The 24,483-nt window shown below is 42.6% G+C and overlaps 1 protein-coding gene across 1 annotated transcript in view; it reads left to right on the top strand.

Moving 5' to 3' along the window:
• The window catches only part of KAT2B (lysine acetyltransferase 2B), a 71,104-nt gene that overhangs the window by 29,811 nt on the left and 16,810 nt on the right, over positions 1-24,483 (top strand). Inside the window, exons 6-11 of the mRNA XM_007470642.1 lie at positions 1,491-1,682; positions 7,591-7,697; positions 12,545-12,670; positions 15,145-15,281; positions 17,719-17,927; positions 19,308-19,434. Of these exons, the coding sequence (XP_007470704.1) occupies positions 1,491-1,682; positions 7,591-7,697; positions 12,545-12,670; positions 15,145-15,281; positions 17,719-17,927; positions 19,308-19,434 (898 nt within the window). The remainder of the gene's footprint in view (positions 1-1,490; positions 1,683-7,590; positions 7,698-12,544; positions 12,671-15,144; positions 15,282-17,718; positions 17,928-19,307; positions 19,435-24,483) is intronic.

The raw sequence follows: 24,483 nt of genomic DNA, 5'->3' as shown, positions 1-24,483 counted from the left end.
GCAGCAGATTGGACATACTTTTAATATTATTAACATTTACAAACAATCTTATGATAGCCTAAGTCTCATGAAATTGAACTGATGATTACGGTGTGTGATTACATTTCATAATTAGTTCCCTGGGAGCTGGCCTCCCTTCAACTCCAAATATTTTAACTTCATTTAGTGGCCACAGGCTAACTTCCAGCAAAGATGGGCTTCGAAGGCGTTGAATTTCTATATGAAGTGCCTTATGGCTCTTACGCTCCCAGGGTCACTGTTTCCGACTTGACAAGATACAGTGCAGCCCTTAAGATGCCCATCTGGGTATTGTGTCATAAAATGACATTTGGGTGTGAATTATTAGGACAGAAAAGTTGAGAGGAGAACAGAAATAGTAGCAGGGCTTTAAGGTTAATTTTGAATCTAGGTAGATGAACTAACACTAATGAAAGGTTTCTTCCCCAAATATGAAACAGCCCCACCCCATACACAGGAGAACTAAGAAGTAATACAGAATAAGATAAAAAATAAGAAGCATGAGTAAGTGAATATTGTTCCACTCTTCATTGAGGGGCTGACGGTTCATTGGGGCGTCCTTCAGCAGTTGGGGCGCACTGGAGCACGGCCCCCCATCTTAAACAAGATCAGGAAGGCACACAGGGAGGAGAGGGTTTTATTTGGGGAAAGCAGTCCTGTCCTGGAAGAGGATGTTTGGATCTGCTACCAAGGAGCGGGACCTCGGCAGTGAAACCTCGACCCTTGACCCTAGTCTCTGCTGCCCTCTGCGCCCCACTGTGTGCCCATGTTGCTGGGAATTTCAGGGCTTGCATCTCCGGGTGACCCTGCCCTGGAGAAGGTGGGTCCCTTGTGGATGGATGCTCATTTTCTAGCTTCTCTTGACCGAACGAGCTTTCTAAATCATATGCTCTACATAGCCCGTGTGCCCCAGAACTGTGATCAGGTTTCAGGAAAGCCCTGGTTTCCCTCTGGGAACTCCTCCAGCCCTGTGCAACGCTGAAATGCACTTTTGATTTTGAGTCTGAGTCATTGAAAACGTACCTAAGCAACAGATGGTGGAAGCTTATTACTTCCTGCGTTTTGGCTGAGTTTTGAACAGTCTTGAAGATCTTTATCTTCCCACCAAAGCTGTGGAGGTATGTGAATGCTGCGTAGGCATTTTAAAGAAGCCTTAAATTTTACTTAGAGGATTAGATGGGGGAGTTCTGATTCTTCTGCAAAAGGGACTTCCTCGGTTTCCCCTTTAATTCCCCCTACTATTTAAAGGATGCTGCAGAATGGAATGATTCTAGTAGAATTGGACCCAAGTGGCTATGGCAGGGTGAGCTAACCGAATTCCCATGTTTTACTAGCTGGTGGTGACACTTTTGCTTGTCACTGCAGACCTGGTTTCTCCTGCTGAGGTTGATGATACAGAGTAGCCATCCTTGGGTGTTCCACATGGTCTGGGGCTTAAGGGATACTGATGGCGTGCTCTCCTCTGGTTGCAGGTGGCTGTGTTACTGCAATGTGCCCCAGTTCTGTGACAGTCTGCCTCGGTACGAGACCGCCCAGGTGTTCGGGAGAACCTTGCTCCGCTCTGTCTTCACCGTGATGAGACGACAGCTCCTGGAACAGGCGAGGCAGGAAAAAGACAAACTGCCACTGGAGAAACGGACTCTAATCCTCACCCATTTCCCAAAGTAAGGGAGTGCTCTTGTGGGTCTTTGATGCAAGGGCTTAAGACTGATGGATACACAGCAAAGCCTGCCTCAGTGACACAATCAGGAGGGGTAGGAAAGAGGGACCCCATCTTTCTCAGCTCCCTCTGGGAGCCTCCATGGGTACTTTCCAGCCCATCTGAGATGAGCTTGACTCTGTACGACTGGTCCCTTAGCCTCACCTCATCCCACCTGAGTCTCATGGGGCGGGGGGAATGCTTTGTTTTGTATATTCAGCTGCCAGGATGCTAGTGGGGGGTGGGAAAGGTGGTGCAGAAGCCATTTCCATCTTCCCAGAAGTGGTGCAAGAGAAGTCAGGTGGCTGTTTCTTCCGCCCCACGTCTCCAGCCATTTCCTTTTTTTAATTTTTTGGCCCACCATGCGGCATGTGGGATCTTAGTTCCCCGACCAGGGATTGAACCCGCTCCCCTTGCATTGGAAGCACGGAGTCTTAACCACTGGACCTCCAGGGAAGTCCCATCCAGCCCTTGCTAACATTGGCGGATCAGTCCCGTCTCAGCTAGAGTGAACTAGACCCCAAGAGTGGGGCCGGCCGGGAATAGAGAGGCCTCCTTCAGAATGATCTTTGTGCCTATGTACTCAGTTTCTTGTAGAATGTGCATGCTCTTGTGCACCTTGCTTCTCACACCTGCCAGAACTCCAACATGTGAATGGTCATTTAAATGTTTTTCAAATACATGAAACATGTCAAAGGGATAGGAAGTTGCAGTGCCACACCATTGGCCTTGGAAATGAATTTTCAGTGCGAAGAACCCAAAATTTAAGCTAACAGGCTGGGTGCTGGTGAGAGGCTGGGGGTGCAGGTGATGACCTGTCATGGAGCAGTGACAGCAAGACAGGAAGGAGGCAGTTCATTCTGCCTGGAAGCACTGGTTTGCGGGGGTGGAAGGTATCATTTGAAAAGGCATTCTAGGTCTGATAGAGTTCTGCTATGGAGAACTGCGAGATAGCAGAGTTTCAGAGAGGAGCCATTATAGTCTTCGAGCAAAGATTGATGAAATCCTGTTTTATCTGAGAAACTGGATTTTTATTATTATTACTATTTCAGGTTTACCCAATTTGTATCTCAGGAAAGATGATAGTTTTAATTTTTAAAAATAAGTGAGGCCCAAAACAAACAACATGAAATCCTGTTTTATCTGAGAAACTGGATTTTTATTATTATTACTATTTCAGGTTTACCCAATTTGTATCTCAGGAAAGATGATAGTTTTAATTTTTAAAAATAAGTGAGGCCCAAAACAAACAACAATAAAAATGGTGTTCTGATGAAAATGGACTGAACAATTTTTTTTTTTTTTTTTTTGCAGTTTAACACGTATCTCAAACGTTAGGTAGAGGATAATTCTAATGAGCTTTAGCTGAACGTCCAGTATCTGAACATAAGTCCTAGCCACCTGATTTTCAGTATTTCCTGAAGGCAACCAGCACACGAGACTGAGGCAGGACATGGACCCTTTGGTATCCTCCAGGGAGGAAGGTTCAGAAGCACTTAAACTGCAGTTTGAATGTTGCCCCTCAATGGGTAATGAACTCTGGGCAAGCTCATGTATTTCAGTGGCTGCCTTTTAACTGTTCTAAGCTTCTTTCCGTAGAGATTAAAGCAGTTTTCTTATTTCTCTTTGACATTTGCCACATAAGTAGCATTTCATGTGTTCAGATTATAGTAGTCGTTCTGTCTCTAAGCCAAGGGACAAAGAGGACCCCTCTCCCCTCCCCCCTCACACCTTTTGTGATGCTTAAAGAGCAATTTTAATTACCTTGCATAGTGGCAATTTTTTTTCCCCCATAGCAAACTCATTTTGCTTCTTGCAGGTATTTGCTAATTATAGTGTTTTGTTCATTCAGCCCATAGTTCTGGCATGCTTATGCTGTTCAGCTGAAAAGTCAATGTTGCTTTCTTTTTATCTCTGTTACTAATAGTAGGGTAAAACTACCACCCACTTCTCCTTTTAAATCCCTTTTCATTGAATCTGACATTTGAGGCTGTTAGGGATTTATACCTGCAGATTTGGCGGCAGAATCTCATATTGAAGCCAGAGGTGCCATTTGCGTCTTGGGCACCAGCTCAAGGGGAGGGCTGCAGACTGCTTCTCACACCTGGTGAGGTCGCCGTGGTTCTCAGATGCATCTTCAGAGCTTACATCCTTATCTTCCTGCTCTTCATATGTTACCCTTTCTTCTGCTTGGCTTTAACGTGTGCCTTTCCCCGACGCCACCCCCATCCACCTATTGACACGGTTGTTTTTAAAAACTTTAGTATCTGCAATTCATTCTAAAAGTGATAAATGGACATGTTGATGAAAATTTGATTCACAGGGAACACAGAAGCAGAAGACCACTATAACCCTACCACTGTGATATACTTTTTGTGCTTTTAGATATTTCAAGTTTTTCTCTGTGTACTACGTTCTTTTTTTTTCTGTTCTTTTATTCTACATATAATTTTGTATCCTCTGTATATAAAACAAGCGTTTTCTCATAGCGTTAGATGAGCCTGTTCTTTATTTTATTGAAATAACTAAATATGTGTATGTATGTATATATATATATATATACATATATATTATAACACACACATGATTATTTTCCTAAATTATTAATGGCATTCTTCTTTGGTGAGTCTCTTTAGGGCTTTGTGAAGTGTTCCCATTATATAATTACTGATAAAGAAGGAGCCTGGAAAAGGAAAGGAAATTTACTTCTGTGATAAAGGGCAGTTGGGGAAATCTTGAGGGCTGTGTGAGGTGAAGGCAGGGTCTGCTTAGCAAAAGGGGGAAATGCATCGAGAACCTTCCCTCTTGTCAGCAAGGTCAGAAGGTGATCTTAGTAAGGATTTTACCTCCTGTTGCTGTCAGTCTTTCTGTGTTAGATAAGAAGCATACTGAAGTGTTTTAAAGCATAAGTTAATGGTGGCTTGCTTGGCAAAAGGCGACTCAAGTCGTTTCTGTAAACCATGAATTACACAACTGAGTGCAGGTAGATGTTCACGCAAATGGTACCTTATTCTTTGGTTTTTTTTTTTGTTTGTTTGTTTTTGTTTTTGTTTTTGCGGGACACGGGCCTCTCACTGTTGTGGCCTCTCCTGTTGCGCAGCACAGGCTCTGGACGTGCAGGCTCAGCGGCCATGGCTCATGGGCCCAGCCGCTCCGCGGCATGTAGGATCTTCCCAGACCGGGGCACGAACCCGTGTCCCCTGCATCGGCAGGTGGACTCTCAACCACTGCGCCACCAGGGAAGCCCTGGTACCTTATTGTTAAATCTTCTGAGTATGAGCAGCAAGTCAGAAGACCCTCAGGACCTTTCCCCACCTGTCTTCACTTCCAAAAACCCAACCTCTCCCACCCCGAGACCTTCTAAAGTCTTGCCGGATTTGATTAATGAGAAGACTAGTGGCACTTTCAGTAATTGTGATGATGTTGATGATGATGTTAATGTAGGTCCTTGATCAGTTGTCCATACTTGGTATGTTTCTCAGTTCAAGTTTTAAGGTAACGTGACACCTTTATAAAGGTAACATAACACATGGACTATACATTATCACAGCTTTAGGGGTGGGGGCAGGTCCCCCAAAACAAATCCATTTATAATTATAAAGACTATAAGTAGTCTTACGTATGTTTTGTTGCCAAATGGATTAGGGAAAATACTTTTTTTTTTTTGGTATGCGGGCCTCTCACTGCTGTGGCCTCTCCCGCTGCGGAGCACAGGCTCTGGCCACGCAGGCTCAGTGGCCATGGCTCACGGGCCCAGCCGCTCTGCGGCATGTGGGATCCTCCCGGACCGGGGCACGAACCCACGTCCCCTGCATCGGCAGGCGGACTCTCAACCACTGCGCCACCAGGGAGGCCCGGGAAAATACTTTTTTTAAGGGCTTTTGGATTTCAAAATTTCAGACAGGATAGTAGACGTATATACTAGCTAAACTTTATTACATCATTGCAGTGTAAACTTCTTGAGGGAAAGACGAGGTTGTGTTCCCTCTGTCTTCCGGCACCTGGCATGTGGTGGGCATTCAGTGTTTGTTGAGTGAATGAATGAGCACTTCCTAAGGGGTCATCACCATTTGAAGCATGAGTGTACTCCTCACTACCATCTTCTGCAGGAGTTACTGTTGATATTTCCATTTTATAAAAGTGGAACCAAGGAAGAGGAAAGTTAAGAACTTGTTCCAAGGTCACACAAATAAGAAGTGGTGAGCTTGATAATTGGATTTTAGAACCCAAGCTCTTAGCCATTATTCTATACCCCTCCATGAGAATTAATGTGCCTTAAAAAGAGGCTTTCAGGAAGACATTCCAGTACCAGAAGTATAGATTTGTGTTGGTATCTTAATCATAGTTCTACTATTTTGGGGCACATAAGAACTGTCCAAGGTACTTATCAAAAATCAGTTGCCCAGACCATTCTCCCAGACTCCGATTCAGTAAGTGTAGGTGGGGTTTGGGTATCTATACTCCTACCAAGGTATTCGGGTGATTTCTGTGGGCCCCCAAAACTTGAGATCTGTTTGTTTATAACACGACAGGAAATATAGTAATTAATCACACGTTCTGATATTGGTCCTGCAATTTACTGGTTGTGGGACTTTGTACCAGTTATTGAGCCTCTCTGTGCCCTAAGTTTTTCCATCTGTAAAATGGGTACAATAATGGATCCTATCTCATAGGGTTGTTAGGAAGATCAAATGAGTTAATATACACCAACTACTTAGAGCAGTGTCTATCCTATAGTAAGAGCTATGTATGTGTGTGATAAATAAAAATAAAATACGTAACTCATTGGGTTTATGTGAAGATTCAATAAGAAGTTCTTACCCAGAGAAAACCATAATTCAAAAAGACACATGCACCCCAATGTTCATGGCAGTACTGTTTACAATAGCCAGGACATGGAAGCAACCTAAATGTCCATCAACAGAGGAAGAGATAAAGAAGATGTGGTACATATATCCAATGGAATATTACTCAGCCATAAAAAGGAACGAAATTGGGTCGTTTGTAGAGTCATGGATGGACCTACAGAGTGTCATACTGAGTGAAGTAAGTCAGAAAGAGAAAAACAAATACTGTATATTAACACATATATGCGGAATCTAGAAAAATGGTATAGGTGATCTTATTTGCAAAGCAGAAATAGGGACACAGAAGTAGAGAACAAATGTATGGATACCAAGGGGGAAAAGGGGGGCTGGTGGGAGGGATTGGGAGATTGGGATTGACACATATACACTATTGATACTATGTATAAAATAGGTAACTAATGAGAACATACTGTGTAGCACAGGGAACTCTACTTATGAACTGTGGTGACCTAAATGGGAAGGAAATCCAAAAAAGAGGGGATATATGTATATGTATAGCTGATTCATTTTGCTGTACAGTAGAAACTAACATAACATTGTAAAGCAACTATACTCCGATAAAGATTAATTAAAAAAAAAAAAAGTTCTTAGGACAGTGCAGGCACATGGCAAGGATTCCATAAATACTATAGCGGCTTTTGTGATGGAAATGACGGTGACATTGACCGCTCTGTGGAGGGCTTGTGGAGGGCTGGAGTCTGGTTCCGAGCTTCCCTGAGGGGGACTGGGAGGAATGCATTCCCACTGATGTAATGCTCTGTGTAGTCTAGCTCGTATCTATCTATGCAGAGCCCAAAGAGACTACATCTGTAGAAATGCATTCTGTTATTAGAATATATCAGGGCTGCCCAACTAAATCATCACTTGAGTCATAACTGACTAGCATATTTCTAAATTGAAGATGGGATGCTGGTGTTGATGTGATTGCCGTGGGTGGTCAGGGCTTTTGTCCCTCTAGTAATGCGTTAGTTTTGACCTCATGCTTGCCTTTACTCTTGTGCCTAGGTTTCTGTCCATGTTAGAAGAAGAAGTTTATAGTCAAAACTCTCCCATCTGGGATCAGGATTTTCTCTCAGCTTCTTCCAGAACCAACCAGCTAGGAATCCAAACAGGTAAAAAAAAAAATTTTTTTTTGCATAAATCAGAAAACAACCAGGAAGCGTTCGTTGCAGTTCACTCTGCATTTATTTGTATTTTTTTTTTTATCAAGAATTGAAGACTAGCCCCAGCAAAAACAAGTAAAAGCTTGCATCTACGTCTCTGTTGGTGAGGAGAGCAGGTGCAAACCAAACAGTTAAAATAACAACAGCTGCTGCGCCTGCTATGGGAGTTTGCTCAGCCCGCGCCCCACAGCTGTACGGGAGGTTTAAACCCAGGCGGCTCAGGTCTGCAGTCAATGCTGGCTCTTTTTGAAGACACTTACAGTCTCGGTCAATGGCCACATATGCCCAGGAATCATGTCTCCGTCTGGTTTCTGAATCTGTGGGGTCTGGTTTGGGCATCAAGTTGCTCTCATGGATAATGGTAGGATGGTGAGTCTCAGGACGTGAAGTGGGGTCAGGGCGTCAGCTGGCATTGCCTCGGGTCAGCCAGTGGCCTCAGTGAGCATTTTGTGAGGAAGGAAGATGTGTAACTTCTGGAGTCACACTGACCCTAGAAAGAGGGTCTGAATTCCTGCCTTGGATGCTCGGAAAATTTGGAGAAGTTTGGCAAGAGATGCCAAAGCAGTAATTTGTATGTGGCCTTGGGGAAAGATAGAATATGCAGAATTTTGATGTCGAGTTTTTAGTAGATCTAGTTCAATGTGTATTACAGGGGCTCTTAAGTACCGCCTCCAGCAAAGGGTAATTTTATTCTCGCCATTCCCCCACCCCCCAATATTTTAAATTGAATACATACAGTGAAAGGCAACCTTTTTAGTATGTGGCTCTGTGAATGTTGGCAAACACACATAGTTAGTTGTGTAACTATCACTACCATCAGAATATAGAAAAAAAAATATATAGGACAACTGCATCACCCCAGAAAATTCCCTCGTACCCCTTTTGTAGTCCATTCAGTGCTCTAACCCCCAGCTTCGGCAACCACTGATTTGTTTTTTGTTCCTGTAGTTTTGCCTTTTCTAGAATGCCATATGAGTGGAATCATAGTGTTCTGACTCTGGCTTCTTTCACTCAGCATACTGCATTTGAGAAGGTGATTAGAACATTGTTTTTTTTTTTCATCTAGACCCCAAGTTTGGATGCATATAATTAAATCCTTCCAAGCAGAGCACTTAGGGAATGAGGTATTTTGGTTTGGATCAAACCATCTTTGTTTGGCTTCTTGTTACCAGAAACATCTTTTGTGCTGTTTTTCACCTTAGGTCATAGAATATAATTTCATGTTTCTCTGGTTCAAAACCTGTAGCGCTCTGGGGCTTTTCTGTGCATGGACAGAACTCCAGACCTGAGTGTCAGCATTTCCTGGACATGGTCTGTGTAGCACCTGGGCATGTGTTCTGTATTTCTTTCTCTGTCCCCATGTTGTTCACTTTGTCTCTGTCTTTATCTTACCTAACTTTCAAATGGCATCTCTCCCACAAACTCTTTCCTAATTCTCCCCATGCCTTCTAGTAAGGGCTGGATCTCCTTTCTTCTGAATGTTCGTGGAAGCTTGATAATATCCTATCGCCGGTTGTTTAACTTGGCTGCACCATGGCATCACCCATGTGATTTAAAATACTACTGGTTTCGAATAGTGTTATTTATTTGTGGTATGATTAATTATAGAACTTTATTAGTTTGAGACACTGTCTAGGAAGGAAAGAAAATATATTAAAATTTTAGAAGAATTTTAAAAAAAGTTTAGAAACCATCTAAATTTATAGCCTGACTCTTAGTGACTCAGTAAAATATGCCATATAGAAGTTCTTGTTTCAATAAATAGTTAAGAATTGCTTCTGTCAGTTTTTGCCTGTAGATGCTTCTGTGTGTTTGAAAATAATTCCCTTCTTTCCCACAATTATCTCCTGATTTTCTACAATATTTATGGCACTGGTTTAGATACTGAGAATAGCTATAAATAAAACAAAATGATTTATTTTAAGTAAAGAAAAGAATACTACTGATCTCTGAGGCCCCTCCCAAGAGGGTGTGATGTAATTGGCCAAGGGCATGGCCTGGACGTGGCCTGGACATCGAGACTTTAAAAGCTCCTCAGGTGACCTGATGTGCAGCAGTCTGAGTCACACAGCACTCACCTCATGCTACCCTCGCCCCCTTTTCTCTGTACGTCTCTGTCTCCTATGAGTGTGACTCCTGCATGGTCAGAGACCCAGTTTTGCCACGAGAATAGCTGTTACTTCCAGTAAGTGCTTGCCCTGAGGTTTGCTTCCTGTCTTTGAGCCTTAGCACAAACCATGAGAAGTTGGTGTGATTATCCCCTTTATGTGGATGAGAAATGAGAGCTCAGAGAGGAGCAACCAGTTGCCCAAAAGCAGAGCTCGTGAGTGATGGGACTGGGCTTCACACTGGGTCTAATTCCTGTCTCTTGCCCTGTGTTAAGAGCCAGAGCTCTAACCGCTGCTCTGCATGGCCCCAGTGTGCTGTGGAAGGAATGAGTGAAGAACGTGGGCTGGGGACACCAGAGCTATTCGTCAGGGTCATCTTAGTTCTTTTCTGGAGTGACTTCTGGAGAGGATTCTTCTCTGGGTGAAGACTTCCCTTGACCCTCACCTGCTCAAGATGCCTCCCAGTCTGTCCCACTTCCATTGTGTTGTCTGTCATCACACAAGGTGGAGAAGGCGGGTCGTCTCTGACCCTCTGGGAATTTCAGCTTCATCTCTGTGTCTCAGGTCGTCACCCAGTTCAGCTGGATTGTCAGTATTACCTGCTGCCATCGGAAGCAGGCTGTCTTCTCCTGTTCTGCTGTAATTGCAGTGTGTTCTCTGGGGGAAAAGAAAAGTGTAATCACCTGCTTAATTGGCATGTCTGCACATCTATGCAACTGTGATAAATGACATTCATAATGATGGCTCTGAACTTTTGCAAGGTACTCAGATGTCTTCTGAATCACCAGAGCTTCCCCTTTGTGTAGAATCGCTCCAGTGTACTTAGAAATTCAGAAGGCTTGTTTGCTGGGAGGAAAGCCGTACAGCCTGGTGCTTTAGTATATTCTGATCCCCCGTTTTTTTCTTTTTCTTCTGGGGGTGGTGGTTTCCTCACCTATGTTTTGTTTATTTTTATTAAAAAAATTTTTTTATTGTAATGACCTATATGGGAAAAGGATCTAAAAAAGAGTGGGTATATGTAGATATATAACTGATTCACTTTGCTGTACACCTGAAACTAACACAACATTGTAAATCAGTATATTCTGATTCTTTACAAACCAATTGCTGTTCAGTTAGGATTGCTATGGGTCCATGTCTCTCCGTGGCTCAGTTTACTTACTCCATCACTCACTTGGCTATGGGGAGAGTCCCCCGTAGACCACACTGTGGCTGCCTTGACACCAAGATGAATGTGCTCTCTGGGCATCTGTCTGCACTGAGAATGTCCGTGTCCCTCGTCAGTCTCGGCTCATCAGCTAGGGATCAGCAATCACACTAGCAAACAATGTCCTACTTCCTATGATGGCCTTTTTGAAAAAAGGCAAAACAAAAAGGTTTTGTTTGGAAATACTCTCGAACTTACAGAAAAGTTACGAAACTAGGACAAAGCAGTTCCGTGCGCTGTGTGTTCTTTGTTTAATTGTTAACATTTGCCATACTTGCTTCATCATTTCTCCTGTTTCTCTGTCTCTGTCTCACTCCATAAATATGTGTGCACATATGTATGTTTTTTGTCTTCTAAACTATTTGAAAGTTACAAACGTCATGCCCCTTTACTGACTTCAGTGGGTATCTCTTAAGAGTAAGGACGTTTCCTTACTTAACCGCAGTATAGTTATCAAAGTAAGGGATTTTAACCTTGATGCAATATTATTATCTAATCTATGTGCTATTTTCCGTTTTGCCCCTCATCTCAGTGATGTGGTTTATAGAAATTTTTGTGTCACATCGGGAGGCACGTAACGTTGACCTCTCCCATTATTGCTGGTGTGCAGTTTGATTACTGGCTTAGGGTGGGGTTTATGAAGTTTCTCCACAGCAGTGTTACCATTTCTCCCTTTGTAATAAAAATAAAAAGTACTTTTGTGGGGAGATACTTTGAGACTATCCTGTCTTTATCAAAATTATATTCATTGGGACTTACCTGGTGGTGAGGTGGTTAAGAATCCACCTGCCAATGCAGGGGACACGGGTTCAAGCCCTGGTCTGGGAAGATCCCACGTGCCGTGGAGCAACTAAGCCCATGCGCCACAACTACTAAGCCTGCGCTCTGGAGCCCGCAAGCCACAACTACTGAGCCCACGTTCCACAACTACTGAAGCCCGCACACCTAGAGTCCGTGCTCCACAACAAGAGAAGCCACCGCAATGAGAAGCCCATGCCCTGCAACAAAGAGTAGCCCCCACTTGCCACAACTAGAGAAAGCCCAAGCGCAGCAACGAAGACCCAGCGCAGCCAAAAATAAATAAAAATAAATATAAAAAAAATTATATTCACAGGGTTTAGACTGCACAGATGATTCTTCCCTGAATCAATTATTATATACTGGCTGCTTCCCCCAGCCCCTGCCAACTTCCATCATTCCCTTCTTACTTGTTGGCATTCTCCTGTATGAAGAGTTTCACCTTCTCCCCACTTATTTATTTATTATTTTATCAATTTGGACTCGGATATCTTTATTCTATCCAATGGGTTATAATCCATCCCTGTCTTTCTTACCATGCTCACATTGGCCCCATAGTTTTTATTTTAAAGATGACTTCTTTGGGGTGATGGGCAGGAATGGGATGGTGTCATGTGCACTTGGTTCCTTATTGCCTAAGAAAGAAGTCATTTAATACCTTCTTTTCCTTTTCCTGGGGGCAGTTATCAATCCACCTCCTGTGGCCGGGACAGTTACCTTCAATTCAAACTCAGCTTGCCTTGAGCAACAGAATGGAGGGAACAACAGTCCTTCCTGTAAAGGCGCTTTGGGGCTTGAGGCAAACCCAGGTAAGCTCTTCGAGGGCATCATAGAGGACTGTGATTTGCCCTAGAAGCTTTATTATCTGAAGAGTGCCAAAGGTGGACTTCGAACAGATTGTACATGTCCAGGATCTCAATGGTTGGAACTCACTTTGAGCTGTATTGGTTAGTTATTGCTGTGTAACAAACCCACTCAAAATGCAGAGTCTTAAAACTGTAATCTTTTATTATCATAGCTCACTCAGCCTGTGTGTTGCCTGGGAGGTGGCTAATCCTGGCTAGTCTCCTTCAGGCTGGGCTTGCATATTTCTCATCCTCCTTCTAGGACCATTGGGTTTCTTCTCCTTCCCTTGGGGCAGAATATGTCCTTAATATGTCCTTATTCTAGGGCAGAAGCAGCAGAAAGCAAGAAGAAATACACTTTCTTGTACCAGCTCAGAACTGGTACCCCATCACACCTGCCTCATTTTGTCATCTAAAGCTAATCACATGGTCAAACTCAAGAATAAAAGGGTGGGGAAATGTACCCTACTCCTTTTATAGGAAGAACTGCAAAATCACACGGCAGAGCATGGATACAGGAGGGGAAAGAATTTGGCCTTGAATGTAATCTGCCATGTGGGCAAAAACATCTCTTAATCCTAAAGGCATTTCACAGTTGCAGGATGTTTTGAAGGTTGCATTTCTGTCCACAGGCTTGACCTCAGACAAATCTTGGGCATGACCAAAGTTTGACATTAAAGAAATGACATAAAAGGGGGAGAGAAGAGGATTTTGAACGAAGTACTAAGCATTTAGCATTGGTGCCACCATTGTCTCTCCCACGTCCAAGGGAGGCACATCACTAATTAATCTGGAAACTCTTTACCGGTGAACTTGGATGCAGACTAAGGTGCTTTCTTATCACATCACTATTAGTAATGTATCAAGTTTGGGGCATATTGGGTATAAGCCTCAGCTCCAAAATAAATAGTTCACTATGTTAATCTTGGGGAATCTTGGAATTCGAAGGCTTCTTGGTCAAATGACTGAAAATATTCTCACTCACCTCCAATCACAGCAAGTAAAAAGTTATGAAAACAAGAACTCAACCAAAACTGTTTAGTAAGTAACATGTAATATTTGGAGAAGCATCTTGTATAGACGAGATACTTGACATTGCTGTGCTCCTTTTTAGCTAAAGTTGATGGGAATGCTATATGGAACATGCTTAGTGGGATTTGCACCTGAGGAATAAATTAGATTTGAACATCTAAAAATTAAAAAAAAATTAATTGTAAAAATAAATGCATTATGACAGAAGGAAAAAAAAGAAAGAAAGAAAAACCAAACATGATGGTAGAAGGGACAGAAAGCCACCATGTAATCTAAGGAGGAAGGTGGGAGGGAGTTCTCCTTGCCTTCGCCTGGCCTTTCCCAGCATGTAACATATTGAGAGTATACCCACTTCAAAGGCCAGTGGCCCTACTCACTTTGTGAGGCATCATTTTAAGGCAAAAAAGCATTGTGAGAGATAGTGAGGGTCATTTTGTGATGAAAAAATTAAATTCACCAGGAAAATAAAACAGTTCATGGGCTTCCCAGGTGGCGCAGTGGTTGAGAGTCTGCCTGCCGATGCAGGGGACACAGGTTCGTGCCCCGGTCCGGGAATATCCCACATGCCGCGGAGCGGCTGGGCCCGTGAGCCATGGCCGCTGAACCTGTGCGTCCAGAGCCTGTGCTCTGCAACAGGAGAGGCCACAACAGTGAGAGGCCCGCGTGCTGCAAAAATAAAAACAAACAAAAAACCAACAAAAAAACAGTTCATGAGTATATTTCAAATATATAGACATATATACATGACATGCATATGACCGCATATATCTATACATACATACATGCAAACATATATGAAAGATGGAGAATTAACAGAACTGCAAAGAGAAATAATCACTTCAAACCAACCAACAGTTGAAGTCTGGAAGAAACATCTCTGATTCATTCATAGATCAAGCAGACAAAACTGTCAGTAAGGACAGAAGCCCTGCAAACACGATCAACAAGATTAATCTAACATATGTGTAGAGAGCACTCAAAGTCGGAAAAATGCACATTCTTTCCAAGGAGACGCTTAATTTACAAATAATTGGTCAAGTCTTAGTCCATAAAGCAAGTTTCGAAAAATTTTGACGTTTGGTATCATGGACCATGTTCTCTGACCACAAAGTGATAACTAGACTCACCCCTTAATATGCAAATGAAGAGACACATGCCTTAATAACTCATATATCAAGTTAAAAAATTATCATGGAAAATAGAAACTATTTAGAATAGATCTACGGTTGGCAGTTACTGTGAGACCTCCTCCCTTCCCTCTCCTGCCTTCCGCTGCGCCCCTCCCCTGGTACATGGAGGGTTGACGTGCACACCTGTCAGTGTTATTAGAAAATTAGTTGGATTAGTTGGCATGTGCTTTGTGGTCAAAATAACCCATCGTTTACCCTTTTATTTTGATCATCAAGGAGAAAAGAGGAAAATGAATGACTCTCATGTTTTGGAGGAGGCCAAGAAACCCCGAGTGATGGGCGATATTCCACTGGAATTAATCCACGAGGTCATGTCCACCATCACGGACCCTGCAGCGATGCTCGGGCCAGAGGTCAGCAGGGTGAACCTAGGCAGCCAGCTGGTGGACCCCTTCTACTCTCCGGGCCACTCCAGCTGTTGGGAATGGGGATGGTATTGCCAAGAGAGAGCATGTCATGCTACCCTGGTTTGCATTTTGCCTGGTGGTCAGAGTCGGAAAGGCAAGAAAAGCTGATGGAGAGCTGATTCCCCTTGATGACTGTTATATCACGGGGAAACATAATCTCACGCAGTTGAAGGCATTTCTCCTCCTTCAACTTTTTATCTTGAAAAATTTAAACCCTCATAAATGTTGCAAAAAACTCCATGCTAAAGATCCAGAGACTCTTTATTTAGATTCACCAATTGTTAACATGCCTCATTTACTTTCCCTCTGTCGAGCTCTCTCTCCTGTGAAGCATTAGGAACCATTTCAGAATTCAATACAGACATCATAACACTTCACCTCTAATTATATTTGCATGTATCTCCTAAGACTGAGACTGTTCATTCACATTACCTCAGTGCAGTTATCACCTCCAGCAAATTTAGCCAGGTTACAGTATTATCTAATGTATGGGTTGGCAGTCTACAGCCTGCGGGCCAAATCCAACCCACTTGCTGGTTTTGTAAATAAAGTTTAATTGAAGTGTATTGTCTGTGTCTGCCTTGCACTACAAAAGCAGATCTGAATTATTGGGGGAAGTCTGACTGCAAAGCTTAAGATAGTTTTCCCCTGGCCCTTTATAGAAAAGTTTGCTTAGACAAAGTTATATTAGACCGTTGGCCTAATATACAGCCCATATCCAAATTTCCCGTATATCCAAATTCTGTCCATTATAACATTTGCTGCTGTTGTTGGAGGATCAGTCAGGGATCATGCACTGCATTTAGTTCTTATCTCTTCACCTCTTTTTTTTTTTGGTCACGCTGTGTGGCTTCCGGGATCTTAGTTCCCTGACCAGGGATTGAACCTGTGCCCCCGGCAGTGGAAGCATGGAGTCCTAACCACTGGACCACCAGGGACTTCCCCTCTTCACCTCTTTAGTCTCCTTTATTCTAGAACAGTTCCCCAGCCCTCTTTTGGTCTTTTGTGGCAGCACTGTTGTTGCAGAGTCCTGGTCACTGGTTTTGCATAATGTCCCTCTACCTGGATTTGTCTGTTTATGCATGATTAGATTCAAGTAAAGCAATTCTGGTAAAAGTACTGCTGTCAGTTTCATTGTGTCCTATCCAGGGGCAAAGCAGTTTAAGATGTTTCTGACAGCTTCCAGAAAATGAAGAAATGGCTCGGAGATTATTTTGCAAAACATCTTTAAAAATTTTTTTACTATGGCTCTGCTAGATCAAAGTATCCATTTTCAATTTGTCATGTTTCCTTAGAGGTTTGTTTCATGGTAGTGACATAATTCAGAGAACCAGAATGTTGTTAAGAGAGAGATCTTCTTGTAAAATTGTTCTTTCCATTTCCTTCTAGATATCCAGACCTGGGGACTTATGACTGTAGTACCTTTTGTGTACTTGTCTTCTGGGGATTTAGTAACTTCACGGATTAGTTTAGCTCAGTTTTTCTCAGCTATAAAATGTGGATGTAGTTACACATTTCAGGATGTGTTGGGTGGCTTTAGTAGTGTCCTGGAGTTGACTTGTACTGGTGTGCGCAAGGCAACTGTTACATTTTCAGGAATTTTGTTTGCTGGTTGTTAAATACGTTGGTAGCTTGAAACTGACGACATTGGCATCCGGGCACCTGGGCAACGCCATAGACCAGTGAAATGAGCATGTGCCACCAATGGGCTTTTCTCCCTTGGGGAGCTGTTGTTTGAACACTGACCTGCACCCCTCTGAGCGCTGGCACAAGGTTGTGCTGCGAGCTGTGGTTGAGAGTAGTCAACGGAGACTCCTGTGCAAAGAAAACCATCTTCCAAGAAGAGGTGCTGACAGTATAAGTAAGACTGCCACTATTGGGCCTGTACTAGGATCTGTCATCCCGAGGGTGCTATAATGCTCAGCCAGATGGAGTTCCTAAAAACCAGGGACTGGCAAACTATAGCCCTCAGGCCAGATCCAGTCTGCCTTCCCCCCTTTTAAGTAAAGTTTTATTGGAATTCTGCTTCACCCAGTCATTTATGTGTTGTCTGCAGCAGCTTTCGCCCTACAACAGTGTTGGCCAGTTGCCACAGAGACCTTATGACTTGCAGATCTAAAATATGAGCTCCCTGGCCCTTTACAGAAAGTTTGGTGACTCCTGATCTACACCAAATCTCCGTGTACACGTACAATACTCTGGTCCCTCAAAATGCTCTACCTACCTATTTTGTTTTCATAACTTGTGTGTGTTGGTTGGGACCCTGAACATCCACAAATGTGCGTCTTATTAGAACGCAGAAGAGAGGCATTGCTATGTCCTATCCCTCCTGTCTTAAGAGAAGAGCTCTCTGTGTAATGTTTTCCTGTCTCCTGCGTCCCAGACCAATTTTCTGTCAGCACACTCAGCCAGAGACGAAGCGGCAAGGCTGGAGGAGCGCAGGGGCGTGATTGAATTTCACGTAGTGGGCAATTCCCTGAACCAGAAGCCCAACAAGAAGATACTGATTTGGCTGGTGGGGCTGCAGAATGTGTTTTCCCATCAGCTGCCCCGGATGCCAAAGGAGTACATCACACGGCTTGTCTTTGACCCGTAAGTCGTGCTCTGCTCTTTCTTCTCCCTCTTTTCCCTCTTCTTTCTTTCTTTCTTTTTTTTTTATTTTTTGGCCACACCACATGGCACATGCGATCTTCGTTCCCCGACCAGGGATTGAACCTGTGCCCCTTGCGGTGGAAGCGCCGAGTCTGAACCACTGGATCACCAGGGATCACCTGTCCCCTTTTTTCCCTTTTAACTGAAAGAGGAACTACTCAGATAGTGAAAGTCAGCCATAGTCACCCACCGAGTCCTGCTGCCTCTCGTCACACTGTGGATACAGAGTGGCATCACGATAATTGCCATGGCTAAAGGCATTAAGGTTAATTTTTCAACAGTTCGTCAATTTTTTGTTAATGAGGCTTTATACTTGTAAGTTGCTGGTGACCATCCTGTGCGTCATTCATTATAGCAATGAAGGAATATATAAACGCTAAGAAGGCATCCCACTTTTTTCACAGTCAAAATATTCTTGATTTTGGTATCTTAACTAGGTACCATTGTTGCCAGGGTCTGTAAGCCCTGAGATTATTGGGGTTAACTTTGACGATCCATTACATTAAAAAGCAAAAAACAAAAAAGTAAACTTTCCTACTTGAATGTATTTTAACACATGGAACCCAGTAGCCTATGTGCATTGTGATCCATGCATGTGACTATTCAGACAGAAGGCCTGATAGGATTCTGGAATGCAGGTTTTAGCAAATTGTAACTGTGGCTTTGGTTTTCTTTTCCACATTGTTTCCGTGCTGTTTTTGAGTGAGACTAAACTGTTCAGAAACACATACCATGTTTGTCCCTGCCTTTGTGTTCTCCCTCTGGACTCCCACTGTGGGTCCGTGGGCATCAGGGGTGCCCTGTTCCAGCGCCAGTCAGCACCTCCCCACACGCTCTGTTCTTTATTTGTAACCTCAGAGCCTCCTTAGGTGGCTGGCCTTTGTCCCCATGGAAGCTCTGGTGCCATCTCAGGCAGGCAAGCTTGCTCTAAAAGTCCACAGTAAAGAATGGTCTGGGGGCTTCCCTGGTGGCGCAGTGGTTGGGAGTCCGCCTGCCGATGCAGGGGACATGGGTTCGCGCCCCGGTCCAGGAAGATCCCACATACCACTTAGTGGCTGGGCCCGTGAGCCATGGCCACTGAGCCTGCACGTCCGGAGCCTGTGCTCTGCAACGGGAGTGACCATGACAGTGAGAGGCCCGCGTACCGCAAAAAGAAAAAGAATGGTCTGGCGAGATGGTGGCTAGATAGAGGAGGTTTCCGTGGAAAAATCAAGAAGAAACAAGCCCCTGCTTTTCCTGGCTGGTTCATGAGGAACACCCCAAACAGTATATTTGTGTAACCAAGAGAAGTAAAACTTTGACATAATCTTATTCTTTCAGAAAACACAAAACCCTTGCTTTAATTAAAGACGGCCGTGTTATTGGTGGTATCTGTTTCCGAATGTTCCCATCCCAAGGATTCACAGAGATTGTTTTCTGTGCTGTAACCTCCAATGAGCAAGTCAAGGTAAGCGTGACCCAGGAGCATCCTCTCACTGCGTGTGTGTGTGTGTGTGTGTGTGTGTGTGTGTGTGTGTGTGTGTGTGTGTAGCGTACACGCTTCCTTGTATCCACAGTCAGGCTCTACCGGGCTTTGTTGGACCTGGGCGCGGGGTCTGGGGACACCACACAGCCCCTGGTGCAACTCAGGCGAAGTTTACAGCAAGTGAAGAGATGTTTGAAAACACGTCTCAGTGTTACTGATCATTTCCACGTGCAGACATGTCTACACACACCTGGGGGCACTGCACCACCAGAAGGGGTGTGGTACGATGTGGATTAGGGGATGATTTAGGTGGCTCACACCTCAGAAAGATTTCTCATGACCTTGTGCCTAATGGGGGACAAGGACTAAAGAAATTCTGTCAGGGAAGTCATGACATTTGAATAAATTTAGAAATATTCATGAAGGTTTGGAATGTGGGTCTTTTTGGAGTGTGTGTGTGTGTGTGTGTGTGTGTGTGTGTGTGTGTGTGTGTGGCTGATTTGCCTTCCCGATTGTCCTTGGCATGGGTCCCGTCCTTCCCAGGAGCCAGACTGTCTTATTGATAGTGTGCTTGGCATTGCAGTCTGACTGGAATAAATCAGATTCTCAATTGTCAGAAAGATTTAGATTGTGTTGTGTCATCCTCTGCTGCTTTTGTGAAAGTGGAACCAGAAATGTGTCTTCAGGCTATAATTCATTTGGTACTTTGGGAGCCCTAAAATCATGCAAAAATATGGCAATTGGTCGAAAGATAAGTAGGTCAGGATTTGATGGCTGCTGAGAAAAATTATTGGCAGGTCTAAGGCAACGTTGTCCACTGATATATAATGCAATGTGCAAATGTGAGCCATGTATGTGATTTTGAGTTTTCTAGTAGCTACATTAAAAGAAAAAAAGAAAATAGGCAAAAATAATTCTAAAAAATTATACTTTATTTTACTCAGGGTATCCAAAGTGTTGTCATTGTGACAGGTACTCAGCGTCCAAGAATTATTGAGACATTTTACATTCTTTGATTTGTATTAAGTCTCAGAAATCAAGAGTGTATTCCACACTCACACCTGTGTCAGTTTGGACTAGCCACGTTTCAGGTGCTCACTGGGCTTGGACAGTGCCGGCCTAAGGGCACTTCAGCTACAGTGAAGCAATGCCAGTTACAGAAACCAAAAATGGATCTCTGGAAGGAATCATGAGCTGCCTGCCGGCTGAAACCAGGGCCATGGGTGCTTTTGGCTTCATTAACAGCTCTCTTCTGTGTAATGGTCACGGTGCCAATTAACAGCTGCTGTGGTTTCCTCTCACAAAGCACAAATGGGGCTTTTGTCTTTGACTCACAGCACTCAGCATCCAAGGACAGACAAAATTCATCAGTATCAAATTCATCATTCTGACCGGAGAAGGTGAGGGCCCACATTTACCTGAAACCGATCTCTGGCTCTTTTTCAAGGAACTTTGACTCTGTGTCTTTAGATGGTACTGTTGCTGTGCTTATCACAGGTTTATTTCCCCCTAGCCAAAGTGAGAAACGGTAAGTGTCCAGAATTTAGGAACTTACTTAAAAGAAAAATTTGGTTTGGCTTTTCATAGGGAGAGGAGCTAGAAAATATGTCCTTGGTTTATAATTTCAGAAGATTGCCTAATTTTTGTTTGCAAAGAAAGCTACACCAAGCAGCTTGTTTGGAAAGGTTGGTTAAGGTTGCCTTGGACACTTTTAGGATACCAGAGGGAAACTAAAGCTGTTTAATATGAATTGGATGCTTTGTCTTATTACTTCCCAGAAGGGCAGTGTATATTTTTTCCCCCAAACCATGTAATTTTCTAAAGACTTGAAGGAAGGTGGCCAAACATCACAAACTGAGTAGGAAAAACTAAAAGAAAAGCCACCTTTTGTAAGTGACTTAACTGGTTTTAGAAAATGAAGGTTAATCTTTCAAAACTGGATAGAATGGATGCATGTGATGGAAGTCAATTCTGGTAGCACTTATTTGTGAAAACAGAAAGTTCGTAAGTGGAGGTTTACAATTTTGATTTGAGATATTAAAAATCTTGGCTAAATGATACTTTAAAATTTGCACGCACTCATTTTGGAGACTAAGCGTATATACAAATTCCTGTGAATGCTTTAAATAAGATTTGCATATGAATTTATCTTGCTCAAAACACATGCAAGATAACATTTGAGAATTTACTTAAAGCTCCTCACCTGGTTTTAGAATAGCTCATCTAAGAACTATTTGGGTTTGACATTATATGCAACTTTAACGTTACATGGCTAATACTTATTTATCATAGTAAGTAAGTATTTAAATAAACACTGAAGTTACCAGGTGGATTTGGAAAGGAATCCTTTTGGTGATCGTTGAAAATAAAGGCATACAAAGGAGGGAAATAGTTCTGGGGTGAAAAATCTAAACATTTGCATACAATAGCTTAACACTGTGAGTGCCTCTTTCACCAAGGAAATACACAGAGAGGATTCAAGTTACAAGGCACAGTCCCTACTCACAAGCAGTTGGAATCTGGAAAATTTCCTTGGAGAAATGACAGATTAGTGGCTGTTGATGAAGAATATCTTATGCAGGTTTTGAGAAGCTATTTACAAAAGAACCATTATTCTTCTTGAGTAAAATCCTTGGATTGTGGGTGAAGGGGAGAAAATGCATAGTTCTACTAGCTGCTTACAAGATGGTGTATACAGTGAAAGCCTAACCCTTCTCCACCAACCACATCTAGGTTAAACTCACATCTAGGTTAAAGTGAGTTTCATCAGAGGACGCATTTCTTACTGATTTCTAGATATTACTATTCTTGTGCACATGCAGTAGCCAACCCTTCCCTTTTCTCCAGTTTTTTTCCCCCCACTTTTCTTTAAAAATTATATTTAATTACATAGGTCATGCACAGATACATTTTTCAGAGAAAGCAAAAATCCCATCCCCCCTTCCCCCTGCTGTCCAGTCATTGTCAGCCTGGTGTGCATCCTTCTGGGTGCTTCTCTATATTATGTACATGGACATGGTGTGGTCTGTTGTTGTTTACATAACTAGAATTCATACTGTACATGACTGAAGAAAAACCTTTCCATTATATCTTAGGGATCTTTCAACTTTAGTACATAAACGTGGTTATTTAAATTTATATTTAGATCAATTAAAATTAAATAAAATTTAAAATTCAGTTCCTTAGTCACTCAAGTCCTCGGTAGCTGCATGTGACTAATGGCTACCATATTGGATAGCATAGATGAAGAATATCTCCATCATTGCAGAAATCCCTATTGGATAGGGCTAATATGGAACTATTTTATTCTTTTTATGTAGATTTGCCTAATGTAGGTGGACCATAATTTATGTAACTGTTCCCTATGGAAGACATTCATGTTTATTTCCAGTTATTTTCTATCACTAACAGTGCTCTGTTTGGGAATGATTTCTAGACACTGAAAAGTGGCATCGCTGTAGGAATGGCTATGGCCAGAGTCTCAATTCAAAAAATTATTTCCAGATCACCCTTCTCAGTGGGTTTACCAATTTAACACTTTCACCAGTGGTGATAGAGAGTACCATTTCCCTGGGTATTGTCAACCTTAAAGAAACTTGCATATTGCTGAGTGAAATATTGCATCTCGTGATGGAGTGCTCTGATTACTGTTGGGATCAGACATCTTTTTTTTTTTTTTTTAATTTCTTGGTTATATTTATTGCTTGTTCCTTTGATGATTTATCTTTTTTTTGTATTGATCCTATCGAAGGTATTATTTATGCATTCTTGATGTTAATTTTTTATAATATCTTGTATATCTGTACTGTCCCATTTTGTCATTTTGTTTATGGTATCTTAAATTGCTTATGAAATCTGTAAAAGAAGTTTTAAACTTTGAAGCGGTCTACTTAATAATCAGTCTTTTGTGCTTTCGCATTTTATATTTTCTTTAAGAAGCCTTTCTATATCCCTAGGTTATAAACCCACTTTCCTGTATCTTTTTGTAATACTTTTGTATAGGTTTATTTTTCCTTACATTTAGATTTCCAGTCCGTCTTCTTGCCACTTGACAAAACCTCTTTAAGGCTTAGCTTACACATCTTCTTTTCCTTCTCCCTCTTAAATATCTTATAGCCTTTTCCTCTATTATAGGTACAAATACATCACTCTGTACCAGTGCTGTGCAATAAAAATACATCTGTGAGCCTCAAATGCAAGCCACATGTGTAATTTAAAAATCTCCAATAGTCGTATTACAAAAAAAACTAAAACGAAACAGGTGAAATTAATTTTGATATTTTCTATTTAACCTAGTGTGTCCAAAATACTGCCATTTCAACATGTAATAAGTTTAAAAGTCATTAATGAGAGTTTTTTCCCCTGGTGTGTATTTTACACTTGTATGTCTCATTTGGACTTGTCACATTTTCATCGCTCAAAAGCTACACGTGGCTAGTGGCTACCATATTAAACAGCCAGTTTTATATGTAATTATGAGTTCTATATGTCTGTCTTCCCCATTTTACTGTCTTCTCAAGAAGAGAGAGATTTCATTCGTCTTTTCATCTGAGTTTTATTCAAACTCACAATGTGTCAGTGTTGTGATATGTTCGGGAAAAGCTAACATGTCCATGGGTAATATCAATGGAAGAATAATTTCCAGAATAGGGAGATGGTAATACTCTTCTATGTACTGGACAGACTGTCCCCTGAATATTATTATGCTTGGTCTTGGGATCCATGCTTTAGAAGGGTATTGTTATACAGCTGCGGTCCCCAACCTTTTTGGCACCAGGGACCAGTTTCGTGGAAGACAAGTTTTCCACGAACCGTGGGAGGGGTGGGGGTAATGTTCAGGTGGTAATGCGAGCGATGGGGAGCGGCTGTAAATACAGATGAAGCTTCGCTTTCTCGCCCCTCGCTCACCTCCTGCCGTGCGGCCCGGTTCCTAACAGGCCACGGACAGGTACCAGTCTGTGGCCCAGGGGTTGGAGACCCCTGTTATACAGGAGAAAACCCTGAAAAGTGTGACTAGATTGAGAAAGGGTC

The sequence above is a fragment of the Lipotes vexillifer genome, unplaced genomic scaffold (genome assembly GCF_000442215.2).
Source record: "Lipotes vexillifer unplaced genomic scaffold, Lipotes_vexillifer_v1.1 scaffold418, whole genome shotgun sequence".
NCBI lineage: Eukaryota > Metazoa > Chordata > Mammalia > Artiodactyla > Lipotidae > Lipotes > Lipotes vexillifer.
This window is presented reverse-complemented; position numbering and strand designations above follow the sequence as displayed.